The sequence below is a fragment of the Podarcis cretensis genome, assembly GCF_951804945.1.
Source record: "Podarcis cretensis genome assembly, chromosome: 13".
Classification (NCBI taxonomy): Eukaryota; Metazoa; Chordata; class Lepidosauria; order Squamata; family Lacertidae; genus Podarcis; species Podarcis cretensis.
Window position 1 is genome coordinate 39,250,777 of NC_137182.1, and position 23,789 is coordinate 39,274,565.

At 45.1% G+C, this 23,789-nt stretch overlaps 2 protein-coding genes across 3 annotated transcripts; both read left to right on the plus strand.

Annotated features, from left to right (window-relative positions):
* The first annotated feature begins 437 nt into the window (after positions 1-437).
* LOC307201491 (uncharacterized protein) lies at positions 438-19,869 on the plus strand. The gene is made up of 11 exons (XM_079950753.1): positions 438-731; positions 6,778-6,932; positions 7,478-7,647; positions 7,761-8,028; positions 8,280-8,377; positions 10,172-10,212; positions 10,434-10,483; positions 11,566-12,326; positions 13,451-13,494; positions 13,623-14,428; positions 19,207-19,869. The coding sequence occupies exons 1-10, from the start codon at positions 713-715 to the stop codon at positions 13,736-13,738; spliced, it is 1,722 nt and encodes a 573-aa protein (XP_079806879.1). The 5' UTR covers positions 438-712; the 3' UTR covers positions 13,739-14,428; positions 19,207-19,869.
* COX6B2 (cytochrome c oxidase subunit 6B2) lies at positions 19,761-23,765 on the plus strand. 2 transcript variants are annotated; one of them, XM_079950772.1, is made up of 4 exons: positions 19,761-19,918; positions 20,927-21,070; positions 22,207-22,307; positions 23,505-23,765. In XM_079950772.1, the coding sequence occupies exons 2-4, from the start codon at positions 20,929-20,931 to the stop codon at positions 23,556-23,558; spliced, it is 297 nt and encodes a 98-aa protein (XP_079806898.1). In that variant the 5' UTR covers positions 19,761-19,918; positions 20,927-20,928; the 3' UTR covers positions 23,559-23,765. The 2 variants fall into 2 exon arrangements, with proteins under 2 accessions (XP_079806898.1, XP_079806899.1); XM_079950773.1 differs by lacking the exon at positions 19,761-19,918 and adding an exon at positions 19,998-20,021.
* The last annotated feature ends 24 nt before the right edge of the window (positions 23,766-23,789 follow it).

Consider the following 23,789-nt stretch of genomic DNA (forward strand, 5'->3'; position numbering starts at 1 on the left):
GGAGGAGTTTTTGAGAACTGGATGTGCTCACTGCGGGGGCTATCCTCACTGCTGCTCTTTCCCACTGGGGAAATCCACTCTTTCACGCTTAGTCAGAGCAGATGGGTTTTCAGCTACAATTCCCATGATTCTTTGGGGGAGACGTCGTGGGCTTTAAATGTGTGGTGTGGATCTCATACTAGAGAGGGAGCGGAACTTTTCCCTGTCCACTTTCTGCACATAATTTTATACACTTCTACGGTGCTGCCTTCTGTCAAGCTGCTAAAGGGAGAGAGCAGGACACACAACTATCACACTTTCTGGTCTCGTTCCACTACATTTTGATCCCATGGGCATAGCCCAAGGGGGGAGGCGGGGAGCATCTGCCCCCCTAAATAAAGTAAATAAAATAACTGACCAACCAACCGTGTTGCAATAAGCTTGCTTATGCCCCCCCCCCATAAATCCTGCCCCCCATCATAAATCCTGGCTATGCCCATGTTTGACCCTGTCCCCTTTTACTATTCATTCAGCTGCCTGACAACAATTGAGCAGCCTGGCCCCTGTTGGACAGCTGATGTCACAATGTGAAGGCTTGCAAGCCAACATTATATTACATTGGGAGAGGGGTGCATATCAGTTTCTGGTGAACCAGTTGCAGAGACGAGGTGTTCGGGAACACTGATCCATTAAGTCACAAAAGAGAGCATTTTGTGATCCTAGGAACGCAGCTATGAACAAACACACTCAAGGTAGGAGGAGCTAAGATGCCGAGTTGTTGAGCTGGGTGGGGTGTGTCAACCTACAGACTCCATTTTTGATTTTCACATATAGTTAACAGGTTCTATAGCATTCTAAAGATAATTTCCCAGTTTTCCAAAAAGGCGTTTTACACGCATGCAAAAACAACCAGAAGCGTGGCATGCAAGGCGACTCAGAATTTCTCTAATTTTGCTCAGAAGTTCATTTCATGGCCCTTTGTTATATTGATAGTTTGGCTTGCTTTCTTGGTGAACTGACAAGAAATGTTACGTTAGGAATGAGATGAGCTTAGAACATAGCTGTCAAGTGTCCCTTATTTGAAGGGACAGTCCCTTATTCCAGGGCCATGTCCGACTGCTGTCCCTTATTAATGGATGTCCCTTAAATGTCCCTTAAATGATGTCCCTTAAATTTCAAAGGAAGCGGACTTCCGGGTTAGCGCCATCGTCTAATGGCGGATTCCCTCCGAGCTCCGGAGGGAATCGGCTCAATAGGAGACGGGTCCTGCCGCGGCGGGGACCCTCAGAAACCACAGGCGCTGAAGCCTGTGGACTTGGTGACTCGGCGGGCACCATTTGTGCCCTCCCCGACCCGAGAAGGAGCCTTTTTAAAGGCTTCGGAACGGGGGATGGGGGGAGGCGCGGTGCTGAGAGTCGACTGCTACTCCTACTGAGGGAAGCCGCATGCCATGGACAGAGAGCGCTGACTTCTTCTTTTGAACATTCGGACTCAAAGTAAAAACCCGTGAGTAATAGGGAAATTGGATTTATAAAAGAAAAGATTTTTTGTCTGAATTCGGCACGATCGGGGAAGGCGCAAAGAGGAAGTCCGTCTCCCCGCCTTGTAAACAATTTGAAGCAAGGACTAAACAACTAAGGTCGAGAGAACATCTCCTTCTTATTGGATAAAGTTATTAATTGCATGAATTGATAGTATAAGTAATTCTGCTGGAGGATAAGAGCTAACTCTGAGAGCTAAAATGCCACCCCCCCCCCGGGACCCGGGAGTGATCCGCGAGAGGAGCCTGCTGAGGAGATATAGAAGATTTTGACAGCTGTCAAATTAGCTGTCAAGGTTGGAAAAATTAGAGAACTTTGTTTCTGTTGTTCTTGCTGGCTACATGCGTTACAATATAGTTATAAATTGTTGAAAATAAAGAAGAATTGAAACAAGTTAACTGGACTTTTGGGCTGGAAGTGGAAGGAATACTAAATAACCAGAATCCCTCTAGAGGGGGTTCAGGGACACTACAAGAATGGATATAGGTCGAAAAATACTAGCTGATCTGGACGAGGTTTTTTTTCTCTTGGGAAAGTTGCAGGAGCAAGGGGATGTTTTGTCTACAAGTGTCACAATTTCGAAGTCAACAGCAAATGAATCTACTGAGTTGGATAAGGATTTGATTTACAAAGTCCAGGCAGCTGAACAAGAAAAGAAATCTGAGGAATTTGAGGAAGTGGAGAAAGAGATATATGCTGAACAGGAGGAGCAGGAAGGAGGGGTTGTAATGCTGCAGATGGCAAAAGAGAGCCAGAGGCCTGTCAAGATGGATACAAAAGAAAATAAGGACTGGATGATGAAAACTTGGTTTGAATTGAAGAATGAGGAATGGAAAGATCTCCTTTTGGGGAGATCTGAAGATCTATGGACTATAAATCTGATTAAGGTGGAGGCTGGAGCTTTTGGGACATTTGGACTTAAAAGAATTAAGAAACAAGATCTAAGCTCCACCTTTAAATATGGAGGTCTGGCTGGAAGGAACATAGACATTATTGGTACAGAGCCCCTCCGAGACCTGGTGTTTAATACAAAGGACTACCAAAAAAACTGGCAGAGTGGAACTGAGAGAGATTTAAGAGCCTCTGACGTGAGGTCTCCAGGCTGATGGCAGATGAACTGATGGACAATGGTTTGGGGATCGAAACCGGAAAAGGGAGGGTGGGGTCTGGGAATCCAAAGGGTGTATAAATATACTTTGATTCTGTTTATTTTCTTTTGCTTTGTTATCAGTATAAAAATGGGGAATTCGTGGAAGGGAAATTGGGTCGACCATAGAAAAAAGTCTTTAAGTATAACGATTGATGTATATAAGTTAAAGTTTGATATATAAATTGAACTAAACACAATAATGAATTAAGGTTAAAAATTGGGGATAAGAACTTGTTGAACTAATATTTGGACATGGAATACAAGAAGGGGAGGCGCGGGGAAGTCACGGAAAAAAGTTATTGAAAATAAGGATTGTAATTGTTGAATTTTTTTATTTTTTTCTCTTTTGTTCTTTTTTGGAAAGTTATTTTGTTGTTTTTTGCTTTTGTGTATTATTTGAAAATCTAATAAATATTATTTTAAAAAAAAATTTCAAAGGAAGCAGCTCCTCTCCCTCCCTCCCTGCCGGCCAGGGAGGAGGGAGGCTCCAACTGTGCTGCTTGGCTGTGTTGCTCACCCAATAAGAAGTCGAAGAATGATTGGGAGGTGGAGCTTGCATGCCTTGTGTGTGGCTAGTTAATGCAAGCTGAGGGGTTTTTTGAATGCTGGACGCCATTTTGTTGCATTTGCTGCTGCAAACTTTGCAGTGCAAAGCCAGGCCGGGGAGCCATCTTAAGTTGAGGCTGCATAGACCTTGTGGTGCATGTGATTCAGATTCTATTCAGTTGAACCTCTGGTTACAAAGTTGGTTGGACGGTGTTCTCGGAGCTACCAGCATGAGTTTGAGCAGACTGCAGGAGGACAGGAAGACTGGAGTGCCTGGAACAGGTGAGGCTGCAGGTCCCTTATTTTGGCTGCTGGCCCCTTATTTTCAAATCTGTAAGTTGACAGCTATGGCTTAGAACAATGAAACTTATGTATGTTGACTGATTTTGCTACATTGGTCACAAAAACACATACTCCCCTGCCCCCCAAAAATAACAGAAAGATCTATATGTTTTAACTTAATTCTTTTCTTTAAGCTAGGGAGCATTAAGAAAATGTGATATTATTGCTAGGAGAAGTGATGAATAATATATTAAAAGAAGGAAAGATCCCGAATACCTGGAAGGAAGCATATATTACATTAATTCCTAAAAAAGATACAGATACTTTGGATGTGAAGAATTACAGGCCAATTTCATTATTAAATAATGATTATAAGTTATTCGCAGATGTAATGGCAGAAAGATTAAAAAAGGTCTTGAATAATAAAATACATAAAGATCAAACGGGCTTCCTTCCAGGGAGACAATTAAGGGACAATGTAAGGAATTTGATAGATATTATTGAATACCTGGATATGAGAATAGATAGACAAGCGGCCTTGGTGTTTATAGACGCCGAAAAGGCATTTGATAATATCTCGTGGGACTTCATAAAGAAAAGTTTGGAAATGATGGGACTGGGAGAAAAGTTCAGAAAAGGCATAGAAACAATATATAAGGAACAGAAGGCAAAATTGGTAATAAATAATACCACAACAGAATACTTCAGTATACATAAAGGAACTAGACAGGGTTGCCCCCTGTCTCCTTTACTATTTATAACAGTATTAGAAATACTTAACGAGAGACTGAGAGGGGCAACAGAAGTCAAAGGAGTCAAGGTAGGAATGAGGGAATATAAAATCAAAGTAGATGACATCGTATTAACCCTAGAAGATCCGAAACATAGCATAAAAGAAGCCTTACAAAAAATTGACGAATTTGGAGCTGTGGCAGGATTTAAGGTAAATAAAAATAAAACCAAAATGCTGGTTAAAAATCTAACTAAGGAAGAATCAATAGATTTGGAACGAAGGGCGGAAATTACGGTAGTTAAGAAAGTGAAATATCTTGGAGTGTGGGTTACGGCTAAAAACTTAAATTTGTATAAGGATAATTATGAGGTCACCTGGAGGAATATAAAGAAAGACATGGAAATTTGGGGGAGGATGAAATTCTCCTTTTTGGGGAGGATAGCAGTTGTTAAAATGAATATTCTACCTAGAATGCTGTTTCTATTTCAAACTATCCCCATACTTAAAGGATTAAAACAGTGTAAAGAGTGGCAGAGAGACCTGGCGAAATATATCTGGCAGGGGTAAGACTTAAAGATTAAAAATCAAGTACGTAACAGAGGAAAATATTTGATACTTACCAAAAGGGTGGAAGGGAGTCTAGGGCTCGGTTGAGCCCAAAACATTGTGTTTTTTTGTTTTTGTTTTTTCCTTTTTTTCTCTTTTTTCTTTTTTTTTCTTTCTTTCTTTTTTTCCTTTTTGACGATTTCATTTTACTTTATTCTTTTTTATATATAGTTGGGAGAAAGGAAATGTTAGCCTATGTACCCATACTGTTATGACCTTTTGTGTATTTTTCCTTTTGATGTATATCTGTTTATGCAAAACTTTAATAAAAATGTATTAAAAAAAAGGAAAAAAAAGAAAATGTGAAAAGTGTTTTACATGCAGCTCTTCTTGTGACCAAAGTAACACCACAATGGTGCAACTTAAAAAGCATACCAGTGTTGTCATGTGTGACATTTAAACCTCTTTTGAGGACTGTCAGATTTCCCCCCTGAGAATTTAATAATTATTAGGGGAACAATCCTATGTACAGTACAAGAAACTGGTGTAAAGAAAGCTAGTGTGTCTTGTTGTTGTTTAGTCGTTTAATCGTGTCCGACTCCATGGACCAGAGCACGCCAGGCACTTCTGTCTTTCACTGCCTCCCACAGTTTGGTCAAACTCATGCTGGTAGCTTTGAGAACAATATCCAACCATCTTGTCCTCTGTCGTCCCCTTCTCCTTGTGCCCTCCATCTTTCCCAACATCAGGGTCTTTTCCAGGGAGTCTTCTCTTCTCATGAGGTGGCCAAAGTATTGGAGCCTCAGCTTCACGATCTCTCCTTCCAGTGAGCACTCAGGGCTGATTTCCTTCAGAATGGATACGTTTGATCTTCTTGAAGTCCATGGGACTCTCAAGAGTCTCCTCCAGCACCATAACTCAAAAGCATCAATTCTTCGTCGATCAGCCTTCTTTATGGTCCAGCTTTCACTTCCATACATTACTACTGGGAAAACCATAGCTTTTACTATACAGACCTTTGTTGGCAAGGTGATGTCTCTACTTTTTAAGATGCTGTCTAGGTTTGTCATTGCTTTTCTCCCAAGAAGCAGGCGTCTTTTAATTTTGTGGCTGCTGTCACCATCTGCAGTGATCATGGAACCCAAGAAAGTAAAATCTCTCACTGCCTCTCACGGCCTCCATTTCTTCCCCTTCTATTTGCCAGGAGATGATGGGACCAGTAGCCATGATTTTCTTTTTTCTTTTTTTGATGTTGAGCTTCAGACCATATTTTGCGCTCTCCTCTTTCACCCTCAATAAAAGGTTCTTTAATTCCTCCTCACTTTCTGCCATATCATCTGCATATCTGTGTCATCTGCATATCTGAGGTTGTTGATATTGTGTGTCTTAACCTGGAGTAAAAGTACCAGCTGCATTCAACAACAGAGCGGGCAGAGGGAAAACAAGCCTTTAAAAACTGTTCTAATAAATATTGCCATCATTTTGAAATGTTTTCTCTTTACATATATTGCCGCAGGTGGTTGTTCCCCACCGCCAAATTCATACTTTTAGAGAAAACATCATGGTTCCAGATGAATTATCAAGGTTGCAGAACTGTTACACCGGCCACATATTTTAAATCACAATAAGAATTAAGCATTCAAACTTCCTGAGGCATACTTCTTGATTATTTTTGTAGAGAAGATCCAGCCAGTTAACAAACAATTGGAATTCAATTAATGTTAACTAAAACACACAAGATGATGTCACCACAGAATTACCCCCACAGTTAAAGCAACACACCCTCCTGAAAAATCCTGGAAGCTGTATTTACCCCCTTAAAGAGCTATAGTTTCCAGCCCCTTAACAAACTGCAGTACCTGGGATTCTTTGGAGGAATTCAATCTGAACATACGGTGTGTGCATGCAGTCTGTGATTTTAAGGGAGAGGCCTCTAGTCTGGGGGAGGGGTTATGGTGGGATTTATTTTTTTCATTTTTGTTTGTTTTTATTTCCCCTAGAACGTCAGTGGAGGAGGGCTCCACGTAAAACCCGCAGAGGCAGACGGGTTGTGCAGGGCCGGTCCTCAGCAACAGGGAGACTCAAGCAGCTGCTGCGGAGGCCGGAGTATTCTCCATTAGGAGAAGGGGAGATCTTTGAGGGGACCTTTCTACAGGTGATGGACCATTGGTCATGGCCGGGCAGTGGGGTTTTTTTTTCGTACAGAAGGGAGAGATTTCTCTTGCATGGCTCCCTGTCAGAGGAGGGGTGCCAACTCCTAGGGGCTGAAGTCAGCCCCCCCCCAAAAAAACCATGCAGTTGATGGGGCTCAGCCCACCCAAGGAATGCCACAACTACGATTTAGAATGGAGTATGAGAGGTGGGGTGTGCCAAATTTTGGGCACCACTGAAATGTGAGACCCCAAGATCTGCCACTGCTGGTGCCCATTGGAACTGATAGGGCAGTGAGTCAGGTAGCCCAAACAGGAGGAGGAGCCAGAGGCAATGACCATTTTGTGCCTCCTTCCACCCGGTTTTGATAGCGAGTTGAAGAGACTCCAGGCCCGCAGAAGGCCATCCTTTAAGGAACAGCTGGGGAAATGACCTGTTAGTCCCTGCAGTGCCCGGTCCGTTCCAGGTGCTCTAGCTTGTTTGAGGTGCCCAACACCCGTGCATTTGTTCTGTTCTTAGCAGACTCCTTACCCTCCTCTCTCCATGCAGTTAACCAAGACGGGTGAATATGCCGTGATCCACAACCAACCCAATTTAGTTATGGTTGGCATTTTGTCCAGCAGTCCAGGTTTGCTACTTCCAGACATGATGGTCATTGCCCGGGTGAGAAAAGGCATCAGAGATATAGAGGCAAAGGCTAAAGACCTGGAAGTCACTAGGTGAGACTAGCACAGCCACCCAGCTCCTGCTCTGCATCGCCCCAAAACCTTCCCAGAGAAAGCACCACCACCACCTCAGAAGTTCCTAGGCTAAGTCTTTCCTCTGCCCACAGGTTGATATCTTTAAACCTGGTGGCGTTTCAAGTACATAGCATGAATGAACGGCAGCTGAGAGTGAAGATGGCAAATGGCCGGAAATATTATCTGCAACTCTGTGCCCCTGCAGGGCAAGAGGACATCATCTTTCAGCGCTGGCTGCGTCTCATTTACGTCTTGAATGTGGCCAGTGGCAGGATCAGTGATCCAATCAGCTTTACGTCAAAGCAATCCGGGCTCCACACGATATGGAAGAGTGCTAGCTTTCGTGCTACACCCGAGAAGGTCAGTCTCATGAAGCAAAGCCCCCTCAAAGTCTACCACCTTTGCCCGTCACATTGGCCAACCCATCAGTCTCTCTGTTTTGGATGCGTACATGCACAATACATTTAAAACCTGCCTTTCCCCCAAAGAATCCTGGGAAGTGTAGTTTGTTATGGGTGCCTCCCCTCCCCCTCCCCCCACAACCCAGTCCCTGGCTGCTATCCTTACTGTATCCTTATACATGTGCATGACTTGCTGTCTTTCTCCATCAGCATTGGCTTGCAATTGTCATGGCTGAAGAAGACTCCAATGAAATAGTGAAGGAGCAGCTGCGTGAAGCCAACCTGGTCAAGAGCACATCAAGATCCCTGTATGTGTTTCGTCTGTATTGGGATTAACAACCCTTAACATGATATCATTGCACGCAGTCCTAGTCCCCAGGTGGCAAGAGACTCCAGGGTTGCCTGTGCTTACCCAGGGTTCATTGCCTCGAAATAACGGCCAGCGGAGACACTGTTGTCTTTAGGATATACAACCTGAGCATAGGATGGAGGGACTTACAGTATTAGCATCCTAACAGGTCTTGCTTCCCTACTTGGTTTCCAGGGGAGCCCCAAGTCCAGCACGGAACAGACATGTTTCTGTGCCTCTGGCTTCCAGCATCAGCCCAAGTCACAAACACACCTCTTACACACAGAGCCCTCCCCCTGCCCAGGACAAGATGGCCTCCAGGGAGTGGAGGGAAATGCCCACCTCCCTTCCTGGAAAGCACCTTCACTTATCGCAGCCTAGCTCATTGTCTTTGCAATGCTGATGAGAATATTTAAGCTGGACAGGCCCTGATACGTTAGTCCAGAGCTTTCCAAACTTGTGTGTTGCGACATGTTAGAGTGTTGGCTGCTGTGTGTAGGTGTCGCATGAACCCTCCCCACGCTCTCCCCGGGCTGGAAAGGGGTTACTTTAACCTCCAGTTTGCTGGTAAAAGTGAATCACTGTGTCGCAAAATGATGCATGTCTAAAAAGTGTGTCACCAACATGAAATGTTTGGAAAGCTCTGCATTAGTCCATTGAGGCAGTACTTTATCTGATTCAGCCTGCGTGCCCAATGCAGCTGCCCTGGAGTGTAGAAGGAGTTGCATTTCATTTATTCATTATGCTTTGCACCATGGTAATGTACCTGGCCAGCTACACTAGCTGTTCACATCAGCACAGCTTCATTACTGTCAGATTAGCCTCTGCTTGTGAACACAGCAAGGGGCATTGATGGGGTGGGGATGTCTTTACCCTATGCAAAGGTGTTCTTATCTCGGCTAGAAATTAGGAATGGTTGAAGCACTCCAATCAATGTGAAGTTGGCTTGAGAAACATTTCACCCAACAGTATTATCTTATAACAAAACCCAGAAGACACAGGTATTTTGGATAACGTCATGTGAACATGGATTAACGACCCAACTCTGGAAATGCAATGAGTTGACAATCAAGAGGTATTTGGAAGTACATTTTGTAGAGAGAACACATTGTCAGGCACCTGTGTTTTGCTCTTTAACCAAAAGGACAAACACAATTGTTGCTTTTAAGTTGGTGGTCAGGCCACTCCAGTCCTATGGGGTGGGGGTGGGACTGAGTCTTCAACAATATGCAATGGGGTGGTGAGGGAGAGTGGCAGAGGAGAGGCCTTGCTAGCAAACTTTCCAATGAGAATGCAAGTACTGTAACACAAGTGTGTCCCTGTTCCCATCTCTGTGAGTAAATCTGCTTTCCCCAGTGTGCTGCCTTCCAGATGTTTTGGATTACAACTCCCACCATTCCTGACCTTTGACCATACTGGCTAGGGGTGATGGGAGATGAGACACAGTGAGGCAGTTGCCTCAGGTAGCAGCCTCCACGCTGCCTCATCTGCCACCTCGTCTACAACCATGTCCTTCCCATACTACAGCTGCGTCTGTGTGACATACTCCACTGCTGCACAGGCAGAGTAGCAGGGAGTCGAGGTGGAATGCTTCAAGTAGCAAGGTGTCTTGGGCCCAGCCCTGGTTAGAGCCCAAAACATCTGGAAGGCACCAAGTTGCGGAAGGCTGGAGTCAATGATTCAGCTCTTGTCAAACTATGGTAGTTTTGGGGGGTTTTTTGGTGCAGTTTTCATTCCAGCCTTTCCATTGCAGGGAAAGTGCCCCTGTTGCAAAACGTATCATCCGAAAATCAGGTAAGGATGGAAGGATTGAAGTCAAGGGCCCTGCTCAGGTTAAACGTCAGCTTTTATGCAGCTGAGTGTCTGAAGCAGCTGGGGGAGCAGGGGTGTATTTCCCTAGAACCTGTGCCCCTTCTCTATTTTCTACAGACCCCTCTTCAACCACAGGTCTCTTTGGAGCCTCCACAGCATTCACTATCTTGCTTCCTGCCTCCTCTCCTTTCCCCCCTCTAAAGGTGTTGCTGGCCGCTCTGCTCAAGAAACACGTGGAATCCCAGCCAGGGAGGTAAGGACAGTTAAAAGAGTCTGAACGTTTCCTTCTCCGACTCTGTAGATGCCATTACAGATGACCCACTGGCTGTCAGACTCGGGGTGCTTTATGACAAAAAAATGGCACCAATGTGGGAAGCCAGAGCCTGGGAGAAGAGCAGAGTTTCAGTTCTTCACAAGAAATCAAATGCTGTCCATGTTCTACAATCCATATTCAGACGATTCCCTTATTGGACCTGCTTGCAGGTTTCCTGTAGGCATCTGGTAGGCAGTTGTGAGAACGGGATGCGGGGCTAGATGGGCCATTGGCCTGATCCAGCAAGTGGTTCTTATGTTCTTAGGACCAACCAAGATATAACAAAATAATGTGCAAGCTTTTGAGTTTTCCAGAACTCCTCTTCAGGCAAGATGTTTAAAAGCAAAAGATCGGGATGGGGGATGCTCCATGTTTTGTATTGTAGTAGGCAAATTGTTAGGGGATGCAGGTGGCGCTGTGGGTTAAACCACAGAGCCTAGGACTTGCCGATCAGAAGGTTAGCAGTTTGAATCCCCGTGACAGGGTGAGCTCCCGTTGCTCGGTCCCTGCTCCTGCCAACCTAGCAGTTTGAAAGCATGTCAGAGTGCAAGTAGATAAATAGGTACTGCTCCGGTGGGAAGGTAAATGGTGTTTCCGTGCCCTGCTCTGGTTCGCTAGAAGCTGCTTAGTCATGCTGGCCACATGACCCGGAAGCTATACGCTGGCTCCCTCAGCCAATAAAGCGAGATGAGCACCGCAACCCCAGAGTCAGTCACGACTGAACCTAATGGTCAGGGGTCCCTTTACCTTTACCTTTAGGCAAAATGTTTTTACATGGTCCCCTGCCCATGTAGTCTAGTGGAGTCTCCCACCCAACAGCTGGAAAGCGCTCAGCTGGCAGTGCTCAGGGGACCACCTTCCTGAATGGATTCAGAAAGCAGGAGCTCTAACTCATCGAGAAGTGGGTGGGCCAAGCTTTCCTTGGAAGCAAAGGTATGATAATTGCCTTTATCTTTCCCTGCCTTTTGGGGCTCCATTACCCACCTAGGCCAGGAGGATAGCATCTCCTTCTTCCTTTCCAGGGGCACAAGTCCAGATCACCACCAGCCACTTCTGCCCCAAGATCTCCCACCTCAGTGGCCGCTGGACCTCGTGGAGTGGGTGCTAAGGCAGCCGCGTCTAACCCATCCAGGCTACTCAGCTGGCATGATCAAATGACTTCTGGGGAACTGGCCACTTTGGCTGCTCCTTCTAAGTCTGGGAATCGGAGCAGCCCCTCACGTTCACAGACAGCAGATGGGAAATCCCCAAAGCCAAGCAGGCCACAGACTCCTTTAAGCCCCTCCCCAGAGCAGAGGCGCCCCCCTTCTAGGAGTTCGTCCCCGAAGGGAAAGGAGCCTTCTCTACAACTCCGCACAGACGTGAAATCCCCAACGCCAAGCAGGCCACAGACTCCTTTAAACCCCTATCCAGAGCAGGGGCGCCCCCCTTCTAAGAGTCCATCCCCAAAGGAAAAGGAGCCTTCTCTACAACTCCGCACAGACATGAAATCCCCAACGCCAAGCAGGCCACAGTCTCCTTTAAGCCCCTCCCCAGAGCAGGAGCACCCCCCTTCTCAGAGTCCATCCCCAAAGGAAAAGGAGCCTTCTCTACAACTCCGCAGGACAAAGGCATCGCTGGCAGTGGGACCTTCTGATCAAGGCTGGGATAATGCGGGTGTGAGGCCCTCCAAAGTGGGTGGCCAAACGTCAAGACCTCAGAGCAAAGCACTGGAAACAGAAAAACAAAGTAAAGATCTAGCTAAACAGATCCAGTCCAGAAGCGCCACAGGGAAACCATCCAGGTAAGCTGGGAGAACCAACTGGCATTGAGAGCCCTTTCTTCCCATGATCAGAAATCTTGCACATACAGGGCTCTCTGTATGTTCCAAGGAATGCACATGGGAGCAGCCTACCACCCTAACATCCCCCAGGTTCATTCATTTCTATTCCATATAACAATGATGTCTGCAGTCATATTATTTTCTCACTTCTGCCTCAATGAGATCTAGAAAGTGTTGGTTCAAGAGAAAAATAATATAGAGAAGAGAATTCCTGGATGCCAAAATCCAAGTTTGGGGCAAGTACTTTTTGCTGAGAGAACCCCAGCAGAGATTTAGAGTCACAATATGTGCAGCAAAGTAAAGCGTGGAAATATAGGCTGTCAGACCTTTAAAATATGCCCTTTCAAGTGAATTCCAAAATGTCCCCTTAAAAAGTTTCTTTCCAAAATCCCCCCCCCCCATAGGAAAAGACCACACATTTGGTAAGTTAAAAATGGTTTACTTACAAACTCTCTAAAAGTCAGATTTATGTGTTTCAAAAAGTTGCACAGACAGTAAATGTGGCTTTAGTTACAAAGTGGTGAAAGTTCCTACATTATTGGTATAGGAACCCAAGTATGACTGATCAGAGCCATGCGGTTGAGCTGGAGCAACTAGCTTAAATCTCTTCACCCACTAAGCTTCTCAGGTAGACTAGGGGAGAACAAAAATTGATTCTCCAGTTCCAAAATAAGGGGACTGTTAAACCTCACGGGCATGACCAAGGGCGGACAGCTGCCCCCCAAGCTTCCAAAAACATTAAAAAGCCTGCCTTCCCAACAAAAGCTTTCCCCTGGGTTTGTTTTGTTATAGATTTTAAAGGAAATGTCCCTAATCCGTGATCTCCCAAAAAAAAGCTCAACCATTTTTTAAAAAGTTCAACAACTCTTTCATATGTTAATTAGACATAAGCATGTTGGTTATATACAATCTCACAGACACATACTTCTTTTAATTAAAACTTGATTCCTGGGATTCCAAGCAGGGCCAGTAAATGGTCTCAGGCCATTATAAACCTTAGAATAATAATACTAAGGAATCAATAACTGTATCTTTATGTTTAACTCCTTGTACAAAGTGAACTAATTAAACTTCTTTTTTACTAGGAGCAATAAGTCCATAAACAAATTGGGAAAGGTTCTGAGTTCAGGTAAGATGAAATGCCAATTAAATGATCTACAGCAATGCTTAGCTCCCATATCCCCCCCATCATGCTCCTGCCTGGTGCTAGTATTACTGAGAGCCAGGCACCTACTAATGGCTCCATTTGCTTTGCAGCGAGACAAAGAAGCAGCCCTACTTTCATAACCATCTATAGTGTCTTGTCCTCATCGCTGGAGAGACTGAAAGGCAAGGGTGATTACAAGGTACCGGACCCTAATGTAAGATGCTAAACCTAACCCACACCATACATTTGAAGTACTCTAATGCAACTTTAAAGATTTTGGCTTCCACCAAAGATTCCTGGGAACTGTAGTATGCTTAGAATGCGGAACTCACAGACCTACAATTCCCAGCACCCTGAACAAACTACAGTTGCCAGGGTTATCCATGAGACCATGATATAAGAGCAGTATTAAATGGTTGTACTGGTGAGACAGCAAAATGTGCATTTGAGGTGATGATCTGTGATAGCCCATTTCCATGTGCCACCCTTCACTTGAGGTTGCAGTCATATATGAGCCAGCCCATAGTGTAAAAGTTCTCCCATGCTTTCTTCTTTCTTCCAGGGGCTTCTTTCTGCATTTCTAAACCACTGAAGTGCCAATAGAAATTTGTCCATAAGTGTTAATTTTACGGCCCCTCCCCAAAACACATTCCATTTTAACAATAAATACAATAATGATTTTAAATATAATGGGGGTCATAAAATGACACAAATCTCAAGGGTTTTGAGAAAGGTGTGCTGCCCCATCTGTTTCAGCTACATCATGGCCACCAAGCCATGATGATGATGAAGAAGAAGAAGAAGAAGATGACCAGAGTGGACAGAATATTAGCCCCGAGCAAAAATGCTGGACTACTGATAGTGTGGAAAGTCAACTGCAGTTCCACTTATAGCTTACAACAGAAGAGCAAAGGCTGTATTTTCCTAGGAGAACCTGCTTAGGAACAGTCCTAGTAGACAGCTAACAGGGAGAGGGTTTCTCTGCCTGGTCATGCTTGCCTGGCACTATCATTACTATCCTTTAGGCCCGATAATAAATGTTGGAAATGTAAAGAGACTGAAGGTACATTCTTTCACCTTTGGTGGACGTGCCCAAAGATCAAGGCTTTCTGGGAAATGATCTATAATGAAATGAAAAAGGTGTTTAAGTACACCTTCCTGAAGAAACCAGAGGCCTTTCTCCTGGGCATGGTTGGCCAATTGGTGCCAAAGAAGGATAGAACTTTTTTATGTATGCTACAGCAGCAGCAAGAATACTTATCGCAAAGTATTGGAAGACACAAGATCTACCCACCCTGGAAGAATGGCAGATGAAAGTAATGGACTATATGGAATTGGCGGAAATGACTGGCAGAATCCGAGACCTGGGAGAAGAGTTGGTGGAAGAGGACTGGAAGAAATTTAAAAACTATTTACAGAAACAGTGTAAAATTTACGAATGTTAAAATGATGTTGGATTGAAAATAAGTGGTATTAGTGACAAAGTTAGAAAGAGTATGCAAAAAAGAACTTATGGATGAAAATATTGGAGTTGTGGTTAAGGTACAAAGTTAAAGATGATAAATGGAAAGAGGGTAAGGATTTGCTGATTTGATTATGTAAATGGGAATACAAAAAGGGGAGGTGTGAGGAGGTCAAGAAAATAAGGATATGAGCTTTAAAGTTAGAAAAAGAATAATGGATTTTTTCTTTCTTTTTTCTACTTTTATCTATTTTTTGTGTTTTATGTATTTTTCTGTTTTGTGTTTTTTTCTTTTTTGTTGTATTTTGTTAAAATTTTTAATAAATATTTATTAAAAAACAAAATTACTATCCTTTAGGTCCCTTCTAGTTACCCAAGCTTTTAATGGTATCTGAGATCCTGGATGTAGGGGAAGCAATGGCAAAGAGGACAACTGCTCTTTGACAGTTATGTTTTATATAGTTTGCATTTGTTAGGTAAGCTGCCTTGAGGGCTTTAAAATGCAAAACAAGATAGGACCACCTTGAATAGATGGTGTGTTGTAACACATTGTGCTCCCCTGCTCTTGCTTTCAGAAGTTGTAACTTGAACCACTTTGAAAGGACCTTGTCTTGATGGAGTCCACGGCACATTTGGTTCCTGTCACAGCCCGTGTTGAAGTGATGAGTGAACCAGGATACTACTCAATAAAGGTTACTTATATATATAAAAGGAAATTGGAACAACTCGTTGCTATAGTCATGCCAAGTATCAGACTATTTTTTAATAAACATAGAAGAAGGAAGAGGAGGAGGTCTTGTTTTCTTTCCTTTTCTGGTTAGAGCCAAACCCAACCAGAACTTACAGATTGTTGACACGAGGACGGCAAACTTTTTCAGCAGGGGGCTGGTCCACTGTCCTTCAGACCTTATGGGGGGCTGGACTATATTTTTGGGGGGGAAATATAAACGAATTCCCACAAATAACCTAGAGGTGCATTTTAAATAAAAGGACACAGCATTCTATGCAAGAGCACCAGGCAGGCTCCACAAATAACCCAGAGATTCATTTTAAATAAAAGGACACATTCTACTCAGTAAAGCCATCCCCCCCCCCCGACTCTCGCCACCCTTCTCCACAGTGGAGAACAAGCCCGGGTGGCTGCTTACCTGTGTCTTGCGAGTGGCAGGGGCTGGCGGTGGCGAGATGGTGCGAAAGGGCTCCGGAGAGGGGCTGGCAGCAACAAAACCCAAATTGAGCCTGCTTACAATGGTGGCCACTCGAGCGCTAACGCTGCTGCTGCTGCTGGCACCAACAAAACCCAGTCCCCTTCCTCTTGGCTCTAGGCAGGGCAGGAAGAAGCCAGGAGGAGGGAGGGAGGAGGCGCTGCTGAACGTGCACACTGGCGCAGCCCGAACAATCAGATCCATGCCAATCCACGTGGCGATTCCCAGACCATCTGTGGGCCGGATCCAGAAGGCAACTGGGCCGGATCCAGCCCCCGGGCCTTAGTTTGCCTACCCTTGCTCAAGTGTGACCTGCCAAATGAAGAAATGTTATAACTCCACTTGTGGATAATTTGTTGGCTAGGTGGGTGGGTGATGTGGAGGGTTGGAGCACCATTTAAATTTTTCCCCTCAGAGGAAAAAGCTAGCTTGGAAAATCCAAATTGCTGTTTGTTCCAACTTAGTGTTAAGCAGCAAGTTTTTGCAGGGAAAGTGCTGGTGCCCCCCCCCAAAAAGTGTTGAGACACAGTGCTTTAAAATGCAGCCCTGTGCCTGGATAGCTCGGGGCAAAAGGTAAATGTGGATGAGTTCACAGCTTTTGACAAAGTGTCTCACCCAAAGTAAGCTTTGCAGTCAAGGAAAAAGAGTAGAGGTCCTCTTGTAGATCAGGAATTGGTTAAGCTTCACAAAGCAAGGAGTAGGTATGAATGGCCTCTGAATGATGAGATGTAGAAAGTGGAGTGCCCTAAGGTTCAGTATTGGAACCTGTGCTTTTTAACTTGTTCATTGTTGTTGTTTAGTCATTTAGTCTTGTCCGACTCCAGGCACTCCTGTCTTCCACTGCTTCCTGCAGTTTGGTCAAACTTGTTCATAAATGATCTAAAATTAGGAGTGGTAAGTGAGGTGACCAATTTTGCTGATGATACTAAACTGTTCCATGGTAAGTAAAACAAAAAGTGATTGTGGGGGACTCCAGAAGGAACTACCTAAACAGAGTGTATGGGTGGTAAAAGCAGGGCTTTTTTTTTTCAACTGGAAAGTGCTGGAACAGTGTTCTGGCGCCTCTCAGCTGGGCCCCGAAGTGAGGGGAGAGACCTGACCAGCCTCTGCAAAGCCCCTCTGGCTCGCAAGGAGATAGTCTCTGGAGACCGTAGATGATTTTCTCTTCAGGCTCCAGGGAGGGTCTGCTTGTGAGCCCGAGGCGCAAAGGGGCTTTGCTGAGGCTCTTCAGCCTCCCAGAAAGGCAGGGAGACCCTCATTAAGCTGCTCAGCTGAGGCACAGAAGGCTCCCCTTGTCTCAACTGAGCAGCCTCAACGAGCCTCTGGCTTGGAAGGAGACCCCCTCCCAGCCTGAAGAGATCCTCTCTGAGCTCCGGAGTGGGTCTTCTGAGGAAGGTGCATTCCAGAAATAGCCACCAAGGGTGGTGCTATGCATACTCTTGCAGCTGCAGTGACACCCACCCACCCACCCACCCACGCACCACACACACCCCTGAGATGAAGGACAGGGAAATGATGGTGCTGCCAGAGGTGCCAACTCTCAGCTGCCTCCCCAAAGCACCAAGTGCTGAGATGTTCATGGCTAAACTAAGACTATTTGGCCTTGGAGAGTGAGGCGGTAGAACATTATGGAGGAGTTTTTACATTAAAGAGGCAGCAACATCCAAAATCAGGGTACCTGGATCCTAGAATCATATCAAAGAATTGCAGAGTTGGAAGGGACCCCCTGCAATGCAGGCAATCTCAACTAAAGCAGATGGCCATCCAGTCTCTTATTAAAAACCTCCCGTGAAGGAGAGCCCACCACCTCCTGACAAAGTCCGTTCCACTGTTATTTAGTTACTCAGGCCCAGGAGAGTCAAGGGCTGGGCTGACTGACCACAGGAGCTGCTGGACCTTTTGGAGTGGAGTGTGCTAAGGCAACAACACCTAGTCCATCCAGGCTAGTCAGCCAGCCAGCCAGCTGAAATAACTTATGAGAAACTGGCCACTTTGGCTGCTCCTATGCTAGGGAGTCGGGATCGGAGCAGCCCCTTACGCAGACTGCTCTACAACTCCGCAGGACAATGGTGCCATGGTTGGAGGGTGGATGGCAGCTAACAGATTGAGGTTGAATCCTGACAAGGCAAGACAGAAGTACTGTTTTGGGGGGACGGGGCAGGTGGGTATGAAGGACTCCCTGGACCTGAATGGGGTAACTGTGTCCCTGAAGGACCAGGTGCACAGCCTGGGAGTCATTTTGGACTCACAGCTATCCATGGAGGCCCGGATCAATTCTGTGTCCAGGGCAGCTGTCTACCAGCTCCATCTGGTACGCCGGCTGAGACCCTACCTGTCTCGCCAGAGTGGTGCATGCTCTGGTTATCTCCCGCTTGGACTGCTGCAATGTACTCTATGTGGGGCTACCTTTGAAGGTGACCTGGAAACTGCAACTAATCCAGAATGCGGTAGCTAGACTGGTGACTGGGAGTGGCCACCGAACTACATTGGCTCCCAGAACGTTTCTGAGCACAATTCATAGTGTTGGTGCTGACCTTTAAAGCCCTAAACAGCCTCAACCCAGTATACCTGAAGGAGACTCTCCACCCCCATTGTTCAGCCCGGACACTGAAGTCCAGCTTTGAGGGCCCTCTGGCAGTTCTCTCCCTGTGAGAAGTGAGGTTACAAGGAACCAGGCAGAGGGCCTTCTCGGTAGTGGCGCCCGACCTGTGGAATGCCCTCCCATCAGATGTCAAGGAAATAAACAACTATCTGACTTTTAGAAGACATCTGAAGGCAGCCCTGTTTAGGAAAGTTTTTAATGAATGATGGTTTATTGTGTTTTTAATATTCTGTTGGAAGCTGCTCAGAGTGGCTGAGGAAACCCAGCCAGATGGGCGGGGTATAAATAATTGCTGCTGCTGCTGCTGTTGTTGTTGTTGTTGTTGGCGGCAGTGGAGCCTTCTGGCCAAGGCAAAAATGCTGGACTATGGAGTATGCTGGAGTATGGAAAGCCAATTGCAGACAACAGAAGAGCAAAGGTTGTAGGAGTATTTGTTTAGGGAACAGTCCTGGTGGATGCAAGTTGTCTACCCTGCCTTTCTGGTGTGAGCCGCACGTTAGATCTGTTCAGCTGAACAATAAACATATTTGCTTTGTGCCTAACTCTTGTGTGTGCTTTGCTTTCTTTTGGGAACATTTGCACCCTCCAGGGAAAGGACATGGCATAGATTTATGCAAACACCAAACTCACTACAGTTACACCCCCCTCCCCCTTAAAAAAACCCCTCTCCAAATTTGGCAACATCCATCATTGGGAGTCATAAAAAGGGGGCGTGGGGAGGCGGGATGGACAGACTTCTATTCTCTAATTTGAATCAGGAAGATTCCACATCATTTTTTTCCTCAGCTTGTGTGTGTGTGAAAATACAGGACTCAACAGTGGCCTCTTTTCTCTAGCAGAGGTGGGAACATTTTGTCCTATCTGGCTGCTAAGACACACCACTGTCCATTCTTCCCTTTGCACCCCTTCCAGAAGATTCCGTGGCAGTTATTCCCAACCCACCGTCAGTTGTGCCAGGAGGAGGGTATCTGCCATTTGATTGGCTGAAAGGCTTTCCCTTCAGCGCCTTCTGGAAATTTCTTGGGCTGCTACTCCATGCGGGGGGCTGGGGGAGAGAAAAGTCGGAACGAAACCACTACCTCAGTCCTCTAGAAAACCTTGCCAGTTTGCAGCTGCCATACAACCCATAATCCCAGGGTTGGTTTTCCTTCAGCGCTTTGGTTGGCAGAGAGGCTTTAGGGCCCTGTCCATGCTGTTGGGGGGCAGGATGGCTATGAATACCAGGCTCTAGGAATCACCAGTGAGGATGGAGCAGGATTGTGAGGGGATCATGAATGAAAGAGTACTATTGTACTCAGGTCCTGCATGTGGACACATCCGGTTCGCCACTGTAACAACAGGATGCTGGACTAAAAGGGCCTTTGGCCTGATCCCAGAGTGTGTCTTTCACCCCATGCCGGATGAAAGATTCCTGCATTGCAGGGGGATGGCCTAGATGAGCCTCGTGGTCCCTTCCAACACTACAAGTCTGTGATTCTGCTCTGGGTGGCGGGGTGAGGTGCACAGGCTACTCTAGGCACCTTAGCAGAGCAGTACAAGGGTCGGGGGGGCACCGATACAGCTCCTTGCCAAGGGAGCCTAGGTATACCTCTGGTGGCAACAGCTAGGAGTTAAGAGGCCCATGACAAGTTATTGTAATATGACATCTGTGGAAAGGAAGGACTAAAGCAGAGAAGAGGAGTAGATGTGGCAAGGAGGGGAATAAGAGGAATAAGGGAATAAGTTTGGAAGGAATATGAGAACCGCTAGGCTAAAGCATGGGCCGGATTGGGTTGAACACTAGGCCAAGAAAAAACCAGAGGTGTATTAATCTTGCAGCGCCTTGGGATTGTTAGATAGGACTGCCATATGTCGGAATTTTCCCAGGCATTACTGGGATTTCAAAGCCGGAATTGATGTCCAGGATCAATAGAAAAACCGTGATTTTGTAAAAAAAAGTATGCTCAAGATCTTTGGGGTGTCCTGGTTTTTACTTTTTGAAATATGGCAACCCTGCTGTTAGAGCAAAGGAACTGGGAATTAAAAGCTATTTCTGACCAGAACTCTTAAGTTCTCTAGGATGTAGCTGAGAGCTGGGGTGGCTGTCTGCTCTGACAATGGGCAGTGTTGCAGGTTACTTGAGTCTCTCATCTTCCCCCCTCTCAGAAATGCAGACCTTTTCAGCTGCTGCACCATCAGCAGAAGAGATCAACCAACTGAAGAAAAAACAGGGTGACTATCTCACGGCCCCATTTGACCCACGCTTTCCAAACACCAACCAGACCAAGAACTGCTACCAGAACTACCTGGGTGGGTAAAAGAGAGGGATATGGCTGCACTGGACAAGATTTTTCATGCATGGTAGTGAACCACTTTTGAGATATTCGGGAGGGGCAGGCTGATAAGATATATTTTATTTGTCAGGCTTTTCATCGTATATATGTTTAGATGCCCTTCCTAACCTCTACAGCATGGTAGGCAACCTAAGGCCCAGGGTCCGGATCTGGCCCAATCGCCTTCTTAATCCAACCCGCAGACGGTCCAGGAATCAGCGTGTTTTTACATGAGTAGAATGTGTGCTTTTATTTAAAATGCATCTCTGGGTTATTTGTGGGGCATATAAATTCGTTCATCCCCCCCCCCCAAATATAGTCTGATCCCCCCCCCCCCAAGGTCTGAGGGACAGTGGACTGGCCCCTTGCTGAAAAGGTTTGCTGACCCCTGCTCTACACCTTTATGTATTGTTGTTATTATTCATATAGTATAGCTTTAGTAGTGTGGTGTACTATACACAGAAGTAATAAAGACTCATTGCTAAGAAAGTTTTGACTCTGTTGCTCAGATAACAAGGCAGCTGGGGGAAATGCCTGTGAAAATGGCAAAAAAAAAAAACTGTCTTGGGTATCAGGAGGATCCTTTTTTTTCCAACCTAATGCTGCTTTAAATACATTCTGATACATAAACCAAAAAGTCAAAATTCTCCCCATCTGGAAGTAACACTCTGTCTTTTAAATGAACCTCTATATTCCGCTGTAGCTCACCAGCACCTCCTGGAGAGTTTGGGATTTCACCCTAGTGAAAGGATGGGTGGGTTTGCCAGTAAGCAAAAGCCCCCTCCACTAGATCTTTCACATTCCCATTGAGCTCAATAGGGCTTACTTTTTCTGACTAGACATGCATAGGGTTGTACTGTTAATGTCCCTGGAGCCAAAGCCAAGAGGAGCCATGTGCTCTTCTGCTTCAGTGTGTCCTGTTGGTAGGTTCAGACTGAGATATCTTATTGGCTAGAGGAACTTTTTATCATTACAGAGAGGGTGACTCCTGCTTGCTGGTACAAAGCTACAGATGATATGGAAGTTAAGCAGACATTAAATGTCCACCAGTGCAGAAACAGGAGTGGTGACACTTTAGAAGTTGACATGTTGCTTCTTTTTCCTTCCTTGCAGATTATTACCGCTGTGTGAAGACCGTAAGAGCCAACGGCAAGGACATCAAGGTGTGTGAATGGTACCACAGGGTCTTTAAATCCCTGTGTCCTGTTTCCTGGGTAAGTAAAAAAGCATCAAGTCAGCTGCACTCTTTCTTTTCGACAATGAAGTTGTAACCAACATGGAGTTGAAACAACAGATATGGTTTCCTTTTGTTTTTGCTTTAAAATGCTCTTTAACGTTTTGGGAATGAAATGGGGCTTATTTTGTACCTTGAACCAAATTTTGGTCTTGGGGAGAGGGATGACAACTTGCCTGATTAAAAATTCCACCCCTTTAAAAAGGGGCAGCTTGATGCAAACGTAACAAATGATATTTTTTTTGCCAAGACTCAAGTCATGGCCTGCATTTTGGGCAATTTTTAGTATCTTTATGCAAAATCCTTTATCACAGAGGATTCTTGGAGCAAAATCAGATACATTGCAAGATATACTGGCTGAACAGCAGAAATATATGTATGTACACTATATTTAAAGTCACTTCAGACTGCTAGTCTGCATTAAAAAACAACAATTTCCAGTAAGAAGAAAAATAACACAGCAGATAGCTGATCTGGTAGCTTTTTATATGCCTTGAATGTTTTATTTTATTTTCTTATGAGGGCTTTCACACAAGAATGGTATCCCACACCTAGTGTCTGAAGTGTTGTTGTTCTGCCTCAGTATCATTTTGCTATCTTAGTCTGCTGCATAGACCAGGCCCAAGATTCCAGGCTACTAGGCTCTTCAGGACTAGTAAAACCAGAATTTTGAAAAATACAGTATCAAGTGCAGAATAAGCTATACAAAACATTTTTCTAAATTTGCATAATTTATACGGGTCACAAAATCCAGTTTTCTCAGCATAGAATTTGGAATGCTTAGCCACAGATGGGGAACCTGTGGCTCTCCAGCTTTTGCTGGACCACAACTCCTGCTAGCTCCAACATGGCCAATGGTCGGGATGGTATAATGGGAGTTGTCACCCTAACAACACCTGGAGTTTCCCATCCCTGGCCTAATCAGATTATTCTAGAATTAAAACTTTAAAAATACAGCAAAGTATACAGGCTCTTGATCACAATATTTCTCCCTCAGGTGGGAGATTTTGGAATACTGTTTGAGAACTGAAAATTGTGAATTACGTAGATGATAACATTAATGATATTATTCATTACTGTGGGAAGATATAACTTGATTTATTTTGCCCTAAGTACCACAATGTCTGGGGCTGTTGACTAAGCTTCCGCAACCTCCTTTCTATTTCCCTCCCTTCAGATACAACGCTGGGATGGTGAGCGTGCACAGGGAACCTTTGCTGGTAGGATATAAACTTCAACCTCCCCTTGCCTTATGGACCCACAGCAGATGTGCTTCCAGACCATCTGAAATAACTTGGTCAATTTGTTAGTTACCTCAGCAGATGTGACACTGAGTTAAGGTTATTTTGGTAGGTTTAAAGAAGGGGAAAACAACATAAAATGTTCATTCAAAACAAGCTGAGGGAATAATCATTCTCAATAAATTTGTTCCTATAAATGACAGTGTTCAGGTCATTTTCTT

Excerpts from the sequence above, each read along its gene's own strand:
- COX6B2 (XM_079950772.1), top strand. The coding sequence starts at position 20,929 with ATGCAGACCTTTTCAGCTGCTGCACCATCAGCAGAAGAGATCAACCAA. Across the intron at positions 21,071-22,206 it reads CTGCTACCAGAACTACCTGG|ATTATTACCGCTGTGTGAAG; the intron begins GTGGGTAAAAGA and ends CCTTCCTTGCAG. Across the intron at positions 22,308-23,504 it reads CCCTGTGTCCTGTTTCCTGG|ATACAACGCTGGGATGGTGA; the intron begins GTAAGTAAAAAA and ends CCCTCCCTTCAG.
- LOC307201491 (XM_079950753.1), top strand. Across the intron at positions 10,484-11,565 it reads GTGGAATCCCAGCCAGGGAG|GGGCACAAGTCCAGATCACC; the intron begins GTAAGGACAGTT and ends CTTCCTTTCCAG. Across the intron at positions 12,327-13,450 it reads GCCACAGGGAAACCATCCAG|GAGCAATAAGTCCATAAACA; the intron begins GTAAGCTGGGAG and ends CTTTTTTACTAG.